The 13,888-nt window shown below is 40.2% G+C and overlaps 1 protein-coding gene across 2 annotated transcripts in view; it reads right to left on the bottom strand.

Moving 5' to 3' along the window:
- Nucleotides 1–11,204, bottom strand: part of LOC137622367 (MAGUK p55 subfamily member 7-like) — an 87,005-nt gene extending 75,801 nt beyond the window's left edge. The window contains exons 1-2 of one of the 2 annotated variants that reach the window (XM_068352960.1): nt 10,882–11,204; nt 3,045–3,102 (exon numbers count right to left, since the gene is read on the bottom strand). In XM_068352960.1, the coding sequence (XP_068209061.1) occupies nt 3,045–3,075 (31 nt within the window). In that variant the 5' untranslated portion in view covers nt 3,076–3,102; nt 10,882–11,204. Of the gene's footprint in view, nt 1–3,035; nt 3,103–10,881 lie in introns of both variants that reach the window. The other variant, XM_068352959.1, reaches the window with a different exon arrangement.
- Between the last annotated feature and the right edge of the window lie 2,684 nt (nt 11,205–13,888).

Below are 13,888 nucleotides of genomic sequence, written 5' to 3' on the forward strand. Positions count from 1 at the left end.
GCCTGCGCAAAGAAGAAGAGTCCTTGACCCCGACCTGAACCGAAGTTCTAGATCGCGAGGGCGAACGTGGGCGCACAGGGCACGTAACAGGAACCACAGGGAAGATCATCTTGAAAGCGCTGACGAACAGGAGAGCGCTGACGAACAGAAGGGCGCGCAGGGAAACCCTGACACGCAAGGGAAGAACCCCCGTGGGGGCAACCCTTTGCCCCGAAGGGATCGTTGTCCGCCGGGAGACTGATGTCCGTCGGAAGACCGCTGTCCGTCGGGAAGACCGTTGTCCGTCGGGAAGACCGTTGCCCGTCGGAAGACGAGATTAGACTGCTGTCCATCTGCACCAAGACGGAAGATCGAGAAAAAGAAGTTGTAGGCTGCAAACGGAGATTCAAAAAGGCGCCTCAAGCACCCTTATAGGGAGATGAGAGGCCCTTACGACGAGGCGGACGGAGGGCCTTACGGCGAGGGAGGCCAACAGCAACAGCAACAGAAGAAACCTCCGAAGAGGAGTCTCTATGAGTGTACTCTCTCGCGAACGAAAGAGAAACACTTCGTGGAAGAGACTGGTCAGCCAGTGACCTAAGAGGGGCAATCCTCCGAAGAGGAGCTCCTGCAGTTGCCCAGCCCCTTGAGCGAAACTGCAGGTGCGACCGCTCAGCACCAAGAGCATAGTCGCACGAAAAAAAGGCAAGAGAAGAACCCCCCAAAAGAGGAAAAGCTCAAGCCTGGACAGGAAAAAACTTCCCTCGGAAGGAAAGTTATCCGCCCAAGGAGGCAAGCCTCCTGACTGTTCTAAAATGAACTGGAGAGCTGTCCGTCGACACGGGAGTACTACCAGTAGAAGGAGACACGCCCCTGACGACAATACAAGGGGGGAGGCAGCAACAGCCGAATCCCCAGGACTCAACCAGACAGCTCACACCGTTGCTATATTACAGAAACGAACTAGATCGGTAACTGTAAAAAAATAAAACAAATAATATTAGTACACATTCATTCCCCCGGGAAGGCTCCGAAGAGGAATCCCGAGGAAAAGGAACAAGAATTACACAACAGGCACGTGCCCTCACAACCACTTACACTCGCGGAAGGAGAGCTGTAACCAAAACAGAATTATAACAATTATAATTATGTAACTATGTAATTAAGTAATTTAAAAATGAATGAACACTAAAGAAAAAACGAAAACCCCGAAAGGAATCGTTCTACAAGCTGAAAAATTAACAACTACAATTAGATTCATAAACTAATTGAGACAAAATGTACGGCGTAGCAACCCCACCCACACGGGAAGGAAGCTACAAGGGCGTAGTAAAACATAGTAAAAGGGTGAACGACCTCAAGAGAGAGAGAGAGAGAAAGACCGAAGTCAAACTCGATCGCAACCCATAAAATTAGGCCGTGGTGGCCTAACTGCCGAGGCCTCCACGTAGATATCGTACACTACACACACACATCTGAAAAGGAAACTTACTTATTTCTATACTCAAATATATATACAAACATGAAAACATGTTTACATATATATTGAGTAAAAGAAAAGTAAGCGATTAAGGAAAGACAAAACAGACAATGGCTGCCAAGCGAGGACCAAGACAGAGACGTCTGTCACAGTCCGAGCCAAAAGTGAAAGTGAGTATTCACCTGTGTGTGAGGGGGAGGAGGGGTAGCTAGCTACCACTCCCCTACCCCCCCGCTAACTAGCGCGGGGGTAATACACCCTCGTTAAATTCTAATGGCTCGCCATTTCAGCTACGCTAAAAGTAATACCCTTTGTAAATAGCGTGGTTTGTATTTCGGTTACGGAACAAACCCTTTTTCTTTGATTATCTGGTTGTAGAGAAAATGAGAATAGGAGAAACCACGTAAATGACCCGGAAGTTTGTATCCACGTAGGAATAAATGGCCAATTTGTATAAACTCAATAAGCAATGCAAAATACCTGGAGGTGCTTAACATTCGTCTAAAACAATTACATACAAAATAAAGTATGCTCAAATATTATAAACAGTACATCATGTTTGTACATAGGGTACCATATCAGACATTTAGAACAGGTAATCTGGAAACTGATAAACAAAATACTCATAATTACTTAGCCTTGTACTACAATATGCAGAAGTAGCACCTTACATGTCATAATTATGCTAAGGTTTTGTAAACAATAACATCCATCACATACATTTTATGGTTTACCCAATTCATTTGTTTCATTATTCTGTAAAGTACTTGGGTGTAAAAGTAAAAAGTTACATGAATCAAGAGAATCGTACATCATCTGACGTACATTTGAACACAATTCACTAATATTTACATCATAGGCACCACACATTTCTAAATCTTTAATATCTTTTCAAACACTGCAAAACGTGTAAAATCGATTGCCAGAATCTAACTCGGTTCAGTAAACCGAAAATCTCTTATATACATATGCGAGTACTGTGCATTTATCACTTTCACATTCATACGTCATGTTAAATACAGTACGAAGCTCAAGAGTGCAAAAAGTTCTACTGTTCTTACTTCATTTACTAATGCAGTACAGACGACATTACTGAAAGTATAAAGCTTGCTTGATAGAAGTAAAGCAAAGCAAGAGTTTTATAAACTTTGAGAAATCACAGAGCGACAGAGCAGCGTAATATTAAAAATGCACAGAAATCGGCCTGAAATACGGAAAAAAAAGTCTTTGGGAAACAATAATAATAAGACAATACCAATAAATTAAATTTACTATGACAAGAATGCAAATAAAATATGATTAAAGAGATTAGGAACGATAGGTAACCAATCCCATGTGGTCTTTTTGTAAACCTATACTTTCAGCGATAAGACAGACTTTGCTCCAGGTAAAGAGATCCGTCACAAGGCTTGCAGAAGAATATAAGCCCCCAGACCATAAGATGGGAGAGAGAGAGACATTCTTGAGCTCAAGAAAGACAGCTCACGTTCTTTTTTTGTAACTTAGAAATGCAGAAATCAGGGCAAATGAGGAACTGAAACAAAACGCATGCGTGCTGGCATGCACGATAACTCACACAGGCTACCTGAATCTCCTCCAGCCATCACAGCTGTCATGTCGGTGTTTTCTTACCACCACCAAACCTGAAAAATACAAAGATCTGTTAACTAAAAGAACCATATACAAGATAAACTCTATACAGTAGCTGTACTAAACATGTTACAAATACTACAGGCAAAAGGCTAGCACAATGTATTGTACTGTACTTAATTAGAAATAACATATTTGGAAATAATTTGGATTTTTCCAAACCATACAAAACTGAAGCTCTTTACTATGGAGATATATTTCGGCAACAGATGAAACTAGTCAAGACTTTTAGCGAGGTGGATTCAGGTCCATCAGTATAATCCGATAGTTGTCCATATACAATACCTTCCTTGGAGATCTCAAACCTCTGCCTATTCTAGGATGAACAGAGTACCCCGGAGAGGGGAATATCAGCTCTCTGACCCCTCCTCTTTTTAGACTTGACTAGAATAATTAGTTCCTCCCAAGCAGGGTCGTGGCCTATGTCAAAGGCCTTGGCACGTAGATACCGCTTGTATCTAGAAGACATCTACAGAGGGAAGGATGTGTTACTGTACTACCTCATGAAGAGGATGCATCTGGCCACTGCATCTAGGGTCGTCAGATGGAAGGGAACTCCTCTCCAAGGAACCCTAAACTTCCAAGGGAATCACTGGAGTCCCTGAAGCTGGAGCTGTTGTGAGAGCTTGACCCAGTCCTGAGACCGCCTACTTGACTACCTGAACCAAACCCTTAAACCAGGACTTTCCACTCTCAAAGGAGACCGCCTTTGAAGGAAAACTAACCTGTTTTCTTGGTGGAGGAGAGCGCACGTCAAGCGAGCACCGAGTAAGCACATTCTGATGAGGAGAAGATCACACATATAGCGAGCTCTGTGTGAGAGCACCAAGGTTAGGCGAGCACTGGCGAGACAACAGGTAGCAGGAGGAGACCAAGTGAGCAGATAATTTGGATGTCTGTGGGGATTACTTATCCTGAGGGCAACTTGTTGGCACACTATCAAAGTCTCGTCAAGGATAGGAGCCTCGCCATAGAGAGGTTGGCGCGTAGAAGAGGGAGCGCGCTGACCTACCTGCACTTGCGTGCGAGACAACAAGTCTAAAGTTGGTGTGTGAGAAGTTTGGCACGTAGCTAGGAGCAGCACGCGCTGAACTACTTCTTGAGATGGCGAGCGAGGAATTTAACTCTCAACTGGCTGGGCACACAGAAATTTGTTATGCGGGGGGGCACGCCCTCTCACATCAGTACTTGGGAAGGTGTGCAACAGCATACAAGACTATCCTCAAAGAGAGCCTCAGATAGAGCACTCTGTAGGAAATCCGAAAAACTCTTCCTTCTCCCTAAGAGAGAGAACTGCCTACCTCCTGATCTTTTGCACATAAGGCTGTATTAGTGTTTTGAGGAGGAGAGGGTTGTTAACAGACAGGCAAGCCAGCAGGTTCTACCCTGTAAGAGGAAGAAGACCTAGGCCCAAGGGTGGAACTTGGCCTTTCAAAGCAACGAGTACTTTGATTTGTCTGAAGGACACGACAGCGGTGGGTGGGAGCTATAAACAGTCATCTAGTTCCTAAAAGCTAAGCTCCAAACAGCTGGAACGTGGTACTGACGAATCACGTACCCGTTTCCAGAAGCCTATAGGAGGAGACAACTAGGTGAATGTTCTCTCTCCTACGGGCAGAAAGTCTGATTGACATGTGTTGTCAAAGTGGGAGGATCATTACGCTAGTGGGAAGACAGTCTCACAACAGCCAGTGAAGGGAGCCCATCCCGCAAACAGGAGAGTTGCCCAACACCAGGAGGCATTCCTCCACAGGTATCCTTCGACGGAAGACTCCGAAGAATATCTGTCAAGAGCTGGTGTCTGTTCGCTGAAGCAGAACACAAGAGAGCGGGCACTGAGGGCCCTCCAGCCAGAGACACAGGAGACTCCTTTGGTACCAGACTGCCAGATTATTGGGAAGAAGGATCCCTTGGTTGAGGTGGCTATGCCGTCACCCAGTGTCCCTCACCGAAAGATCACAAGAAGCCGTTTCTAACAGCCGACACACTGTGTCAGCGAAAAGAGACTCCGCTTTGGACGAAGTCTGCGCTGCTTTTCTAGGGAAAGCAACAGAAATTTCCGATCAGCAAGGTTGCCCGAGCGTCTAGACACTTCTGCTCAAACCCGAGCGGTCTCCAGGAAAGATTGATTGGGCAGAGATGGAGTGACAGGACTGAGCCGTCAGAAAAAGTCGGTGAGGTTACCTCAACTTCAATGAAGACCCAGTGCCTGTTATATCACTGCCACGGGGAGGGAGGCCACTCCCTATACACAACATAGGGAAACCCCTATGTACAAGTGTGTCCCCTGCATGCAGGAAAAAGTGCATGAGGATCTGTCTCCAACACAGACATGATGGTGATGCAACAGTGCCCTTCCTTGCCTGGAAAAATCAGTATTCTTATACTAGGAATGCAAATGCTCTTTCATACAAGATAAAGGAAAAGATTTTAATTTCAAGGCCAGTTGTCTTTACAAGTTATTAAACCAAGTAAAGCGGAGGAGAATGACAACATCTACTCTCTTCTGAGCCAAAATAACAAGTAGCTTGTTATGGCTATTGCGTGGGTGAGCGGGATAGTTGGTCCTAACCTCTGCTAGTCCTGCTGCTGCTGAAATATTTCTCCATAGTAAAGAGCGGAAAGGTTTGCATTTGGTGCCGGAAAAAAAACAGTTTAGGCAAATACACCTCCTCTTGTATAAAAGCACCATTCATCACAGGGTATGTTTATAAATGTTAGTAGTACATTTCATTATAGACTCATCAAGAACTCCAGGGGTACTATACTATAAAAACATTTGCTACAATATTTATGATTATTTTTTTTTCAAATTTATGAAGGAGCCCATTAATACTGAATATCATATGAACTCACAATCGGTACTTTAAATCTCTTGATACTTCTTAGTTAAGTTCTTACAAATACTGTAATATGTAAACCTGAAGTACATTGTTTGTTGTAAGCTTAAACTCTCTAGTGCATTGAATCTACTTGGTAGGCGTTGCAGTTTGCATGCCATGACTAGACCTAACACTTAATCTTTTAAAGGAGATGGACTTGCATGCCATGGATGTTATATTATGAACCTGAAGCATACCCGGTAATTACAAAATACTGTACTTGTATAATGTTGCATGTGTAGATATGGGGCTCCCAACACAGCCAATACCTAGATTTATTTTGCTTTAGCTTTGGATGATGCAGAAAATTTCTTTTTGGCTTTTCATATGTTTAAATTATGTTACATTATTTGAAGGAGCAAGACGCAGTGTTGCCACAATATCCTCTTTGTCTAACAATGATAATACAAGTACTTTGATGCCTCTACAGATGTGTGTGTGATTGTGTAAAATAATCATATAGGTAGTAGGTTGGCTAAGCCACCAGCCACCCATTGAGATACTACTGTTAAGAGTGTTATTGGGTCTTTTGACTGGCCAGACAGTACTACATTGGATCTCTCTCTCTCCAGTTACGGCTCATTTCATCTTTGCCAACAGACACAGAATAGTCTGGCCTATTCTTTACACATTCTCCTCTTTCCTCATACACTTGACAATACTGAAATTACCAAACAATTCTTCTTTACCTAGGGGGGTTAACTACTGCACTATTTGTTCAGTGGCTACTTTCCTCTTGGTAAGGGGAGACACTCTAGTTGTGGTAAGTAGCTCTTCTTGAAGGACACTCCAAAATCAAACCATTGTTCTCTAGTCCTGGATAGTGCCATAGGCTCTGTAACATGATCTTCCGCTGTCTTGGGGTATAGTTCTCTTACTTGAGGGTACACTCGGGCACACACACTCATTTCTCTTCATTTTGTTTTGTTAAAGTTTATATAGGAAATATTTATCAATGTTACTGTTCTTAAAATATCTTACTTTTTCTTGTTCCCTTTCTTCACTGAGCTCTTTTCCCAGTTGGGGCCCCTGGGATTATAGCTTCATGCCTTTCCAACTAAGGTTGTAGCTTAGCACGTAAAAATAATAATAATAATAATAATAATAATAATAATAATAATAATAATAGCACACAAAAACTATTCCTATTCATATCATAAATACCTTTCTTTAACGAATTATGTTTGCTTGCTTCTTATAATTCTCTTTTCACAGGCATCTAAGATTTCTCATTCTAATTATTTTCATACAGTAATTTATCTTCATTACAAAGAAATACATTCAGGTTTCTCAAGCTTCAAAGTACTGTACAGTTAACACCCTGTTTCCTTATTTCCTTTCCTCACTGGGCTCTCTTCCCTGTTGGAGGCATTGGGCTTATAGGATCCTGCTTTTCCAAATAGGGCTGTTGCTAAGCTTGTAATTATTATACTAATGGTATATGTGAATTTATTTACTACAGCCTTATCTTGCACTTAGAAGATCTAAACCTCTCAACATATGCTGCTAGAATTTTTTTCACTTGTTCTATGGGGAGAATTTTTGGATTTTAATCATACATATACAGTAATCTACCATTTACTTCAATGAGAAAAACAACTTTATATTTGGATTTTGACCACACATATACAATAATGTATTATTTAGTTCAATGAGAAAACCAACTTTATATTTAAGCAAGTTCTTGTTATAAAGTTTACCTCCAGCTTACCTTTGAGTTGGAGTAAATAATTGCCTTTTTTTTTGTGTGTCTACCTTAAGTTTTCTGTGATTAGGTAAATAAATTTTATTAAAGTTACTACAATGAGTATGTCTTCACACTCAAAGATATAAACACCACATCCTCTAAAAAGACCTTAGTTACACTTCCTTTTTTTGTCATGCAAATCTCTTTCAAAAACACCACTTTTTCTAAACAGCAATTTGTTCAATTTCATTCTCCTTTATCTGTATTCCTTCCACACTTGTCAGTAAATTATCAAGGACACTTCAAATCATGAAAGTTCTAAACTGAAGGAAGGTCGATAATAAAAAGTTTGTTCTGTTCCACGTGCACCTCTAAATATTATTTGACTTCTGTTGTAAAGAGCTCACAACAGGGATTTAGAACACAAAAAAAATTGCAAGGAAGTCAAATAAAACAATACTACAATAACATCAACCCACCCATTGAGAAAAAAAAATTGTCCCACACCCAAATTTTTTTCTCTCGCGTACAGTACAACTTGCATAGGTACATACCTACTTTCATGTTAGGTCTGCATGGTACTGTTTTTTTATTCATAGTAAAATTTCTTTCTTATTCACATTAAACAAAGAATATTTTCATAGACAAATTCATTTTCCTGTCTTCAAGTAATTTTAAGTTTTGTAATATAGTACTCAAAACTATAGCCCACCGATAACCAAATGTGTGTCAACAATATATAATACCAATGTACTATACTAAAACATTTTAACACTCATTAGAATTGACAGTCTTTGTTTGGGCTATTTTTCTTTCTCAACAGCAAAGACAGGTTGCATATTTTTTAATACAACAAGAGAAAATGCAAGAATCACAGAGGTACTGTGGATAACATAAAAATATAATTGCCAATTAATAATCCTAGATTCAAAGTGGATATAATCTCTACCTAAATACAATTTCATATAACATAGAACAGTTTGTGTAATACTGTACATGATAGACAGCATATACAATGCATACTGTTTGCCATCTTTGTTTTGTTTTCACCGGGTCTCTTTTTAATATGCTAAACACCTCTTATTTTCATACTCGCTTATTTATAAATGACGATCACCAAATCACACTACTTTTGGTATTTGATTCCAGATAGTAAATTCAAGTCACTAAATTACCAAGGGGTCAGCTGACTGATGTGCCATCTCCAATGTCTCCAATCACGGGCCTCCCCTTCACTCAGACCTCTTCTATCCATATCATCCTTCACCTTAACTCTAATTTTTGCCCTCCCAATCGATCTCTGCCTCCCTCACAGGTTCCTTCCGAGCAGTAATTTGCAACAAATAACTCCTTATATGAATTACAAAAAGTTAAAACTTGAAAATGAAATTAAGGGGAGTTTTAAAAATGCAATAATAGCAACAGCTTCATTCCTCTTGAAATTAGTGGTTCCTCAACTCTTCTTGAACAATTTTGTTCTAAACATCCAGTAGTCATTTAATGACACATTGCAGTGAGAGAAGCTGGTAAGCTGGTTGGGAAGCGAACACAGGGTTGAACTTCGAGTCTCAGGTTAAGCTAAGGATGCGTCGGTCTGGTAAGGGGGGGTCGCAAAGGATGGGCGTAGCCATCACCCTTAGGTAAGTATGAATACAACTCCTAGTTTGGGTTAGGTGGTGGTGTTCTGTTTGCTTCCCTTTTAAAGTATAGTTTTTCAGTCATAACTTTAGACATCTTTTGAAGTCCACGATATGAAAAATGTTGGTTTTGATAAAATATTTCCACCAGAACAGTACAAAGTATCTGTAAATACACCCGTGACACTTTTTATTAATATTATCATTATTACTACCCAAGCTACAACCCTAGTTGGAAAAGCAAGGGTTTCAACAGGGGAAAATGGCCAAGTGAAGTGAGGAAATGTAGAAATAAATAAACTATATGACAAGTAATGAACAATTAAAATAAATATTTTAAGAACAGTAACGTTAAAATAGATCTCTCGTACATAAGCTATAAACAGAGACGTATGTCAGCCTGTTCAACATAAAAGCATTTGCTGCAAGTTGAAACTTTTGAAGTTCTAACGATTCAGCTACCCGATTAGGAAGATCATTTTACAACTTGGTCACAGCTGGGATAAAACTATTCAATACAGTGTAGTATTGACCCTCACGATGGAGAAGGCCTGACTATTAGAATCAACTGCATACCTAGTATTGCAAACAGGGTGGTACTCTCTGGGAAGATCTGAATGTAAAGGATGGTCAGAACTATGATAAATCTTATGCAACATGCTAATGAACTAATTGAAAGACGGCGACGGATATTATGTGGACGCGGAATAAAAGACTTATTAGACGCCTAGTTCATGTCCAACAAATATAGAGATATTGTGTTTTAATAAATAGGGGTGTATGTATGATGATGGCTGACTAAGAATACGGCAATGTAACGGGGGTTGCAGGGGGGCGTTTGCCCCTAATTGGGTAAGTAAGGATACAGATTGTAGGTTAGGTTAAGAAGGCAAGTTTAGTTTAGTTGGTGTCCAAATTTTATACTCGCTGGAGGAATTGGCCGCCGACATATAAAGGCACCAGTAAATATCTAGCCTATAATACACAAGATCGTAACATTTGGCAGTCTAATGTACATATTCACCATACTGTAGCCTAATTATTTCATATTTGTGTAACTGAGGGATATTGGCGGTTAAAATACTTCATTAAGCTAAATCAAATTATATTAGACTCGAAAACTCATTACTACAATGCCAGCCCACCTTAGAGCTCCATTGACAAAATTCGAACCTAATTATCTTATATTTGTGTAATTAAGGGATATTGGCGGATAAATACTTCGTTAAGCTAAATTAATTCATATTCGACCGAAATTTCATTAATGCAACGCCAGCCTACCCTAGAGCTCCATTAACGAAAATCGAATCACCAATTCAAGGCAGACGTGATTAGGCCTTTAAATCACCACGAATCATCATGAACAGCTGTTAACCCTAACTGTCAATCAACAGTTAAATCACCAATTATCTCCCACAGACGAGCCACTCCCCTTAGTTGACCCCAAATCTACGAACTGTCAAAACAAACCAAGAAGCTTTCTCCTTCTTCACTATTACTGTCAGTTTTTAAGACGTATGCCCGTTTCTTACAAGACAGAACGAATCCGAGAAAGTTTCTACTTACCTTCATGTAAACCCAGAAAAGATCGGAGAGTCGTGTCATAACTCGAGGCGAAAACTGTCAAATTTCATCCCCGCCAAACGTCAATAGCAGAGAGCAGCCATGTTGTCGTCTGCAAACTGGTCCGTTATGTGGTTCCTACGGCGACCAGCAAATCGACCGCTTATCTTATTTACTTTAGTTTGAGCTGAAATTCACACTAAGTTTCAACATGAAACTTGACATTTACGGTATGATAGTGAAAACTAATATTATGTGTTATTTGGGATGAGTTTTCACTTGTAATAACGGCAGAAATCAATCCCGCTCGGAAGACTCGTCCGATATGTTCGGTTTCTTCGTTGGCATCGGCGACGACACCTCGTTTTAGGGGGAAATTTAATCAATCTTCCTATTAGTATGCATTAAAAAACATTCTTTTTATAATTTTATTAATTTATATTAACAATTTATAATATACTTATATCATATCATAGATGATTGGAGTAGTTAATAGATATACCATTAGTGAAAACGGACAACAAAATGCGCAGGTCAATCTCCAATGCTTAAACTTAAAAAAAAAATAGAAAGACGAAAGCACAGTTTAATAGGAAAGGTCCGTATATGTGTGCGTATGTGTGAGCGTAATATATACGTTCACTCGTTTATTTAAGAGCGAAGAAGGCTCGCACTCTCACTCTTTAATTAATTAGATGAGTGAACAAAATCATTTCGACCCTTTGAACTTTCTATTGCATTTCATCGTGTGTGACGTATGCAATCACATGGAGATGAGATCTTAGCTAGTTTAATATTAATAGCTGAATCATTAGCACTAATCTCTCTCTCTCTCTCTCTCTCTCTCTCTCTCTCTCTCTCTCTCTCTCTCTCTCTCTCTGAGAGTTAGCTCGATGCTCAGACGAAGCACCGAATAATCTGTGATTAATTTAAGTTATATACTTATGGAGGTCACTTTATATATCACCGTATCATTTAACTCAACTTCCTCCACACACACACACACACAATATATATATATATATATATATATATATATATATATATATATATATATATATATATATATATATATATATGTGTGTGTGTGTGTGTGTATATATATATATATATATATATATATATATATATATATATATATACACACACATTTAGTAATACGTTGGCCAAGGCACCAGCCACCCATTGAGATACTACCGATAGAGGTTTATTGGGTCCTTTGACTAACCAGACAGTACTACATTGGATCCCTCTCTCTGGTTACGGTTCATGTCATCTTTCCCGACACATACATAGAATAATCTGGCCTATTCGTTATATGTTCTCCTCTTTCCTCATACACTTGACAATACTGAAATTACCAAACAATTCTTCTCTCAATGGATTAACTACTGTGGCTACTTTCCTCTTGGTAAGGGTAGAAAAGACTCTCTAGCTATGGTAAAGCAGCTCTTCTAAGAGAAGGACACTACAAAATCAAACCATTGTTCCCTAGTCTTAGGTAGTGCCATAGCCTTTGTACCATGGTCTCCCACTATCTTGGGTTGAGTTTGCTTTCTTGAGGGTGCCATTACTGAGTCAAAATCTCCCATAAAAGAATTTACTACTATTTGCACAGAGGCTACCAGCTCTGAGAATGCATGTAATGAGAGGACGCCTACTGGTACTGAAATCAGGACCACCATTTGAGATGCAAAGACGACTAGCGCTGAGTCTAGAACTACTAGTGCTGAGGTAAATACAAACAAAGGCTACCAGAACTGAGAGAAATCATACAATGGCTACCAGCACTGAAATTCTTCTTTGTCTGCATCTTTTCCCACTTTTATGCGGGGTCGATGTTTCTGGCTAGCGTTCTCCATTTACATCTTTAACCCAGCCCGCCTATGACTGGGTAGCCCTTGCCGAGTTTTCGAAGGGGTCAGGCGAGGTCCCAATGCGTCGCCTACGGAGGACGCCCTAGCATTAATTCTAATCTCACAATCTCCACTGACCATATTGGTTTTGGCTAATTTTTCATGGCCGGATGCCTTTCCTGCCGCCAACCCTCCCCATTTACCGGAGCTTGGGATCGGCACCAAGTTGAGGCTGGCTTGCCCCCCTCAGTGGCTCTGCCAGCACTGAAACAAATGTAGAAAAAAATGTTACAGCACTGAGGGAAAGACAGGAAAAGGCATCTAGAACTGAGAAAAACAGACAAGGGTTACCATGATTATGAAAAACCGTCAAAGGCTGCCAAAACTGAGACAGACACAGAAAAAAACGGTACCAGGCCTGAGACAAAGCCTCCCAGAAATGGGACAGTCATAAAACAAATTTATTTAGAACTGAGACAAATGTATAAAAACGTGATGGTACTGAGGCAAAAGCAAACAAAGGCTACTCGTACTACGGAAAATACAGACAGAGGCAACTAGACCTGAGACAAGTGCTGTAAGGCTAATACCAATGATACAAACAGACAAAAGCTACAGAACTGAGACAGGCAGGCAAAAGTTACCAATATTGGAGCAGTCACTGATAAAGACTACCAGAACAGAGACAAACACTGAAAAAGGCTACCAACAATGAAACATTACACAGACAAAGCCTACCAGAAATGAGGTAGATATAAACAAAGACTACCAGAACTGAAAAAAAATTTAGACAGAGACTACACAAACTGAGACAAACACAGACAAGGCTATTACCAGCAATGAGAAAACACACACAACAGCCACTGGAAGTGAAACAATCACAGACAAGGTTAACATACTGAGGCCAACACAGACAAAGGTTACCAGAACTACGACAGACACAGACAAAAGTAACCAACACCGGAGCAAACACTGATAAAGGCTACCAGAACAGAGACAAACACTGAAAAAGGCTACCACTACTGAAACAACATAGACAAAGACTTCCAGAAATGAGACAGATAAAAACAAAGACTACCAGAGCTGAAACAAATTCAGACAGACTACACGAACTGAGAATAAACATAGACAATGTTATTATCAGCAATGAGAAA

Source organism: Palaemon carinicauda, chromosome 29, assembly GCF_036898095.1.
Source record: "Palaemon carinicauda isolate YSFRI2023 chromosome 29, ASM3689809v2, whole genome shotgun sequence".
Lineage (NCBI taxonomy): Eukaryota > Metazoa > Arthropoda > Malacostraca > Decapoda > Palaemonidae > Palaemon > Palaemon carinicauda.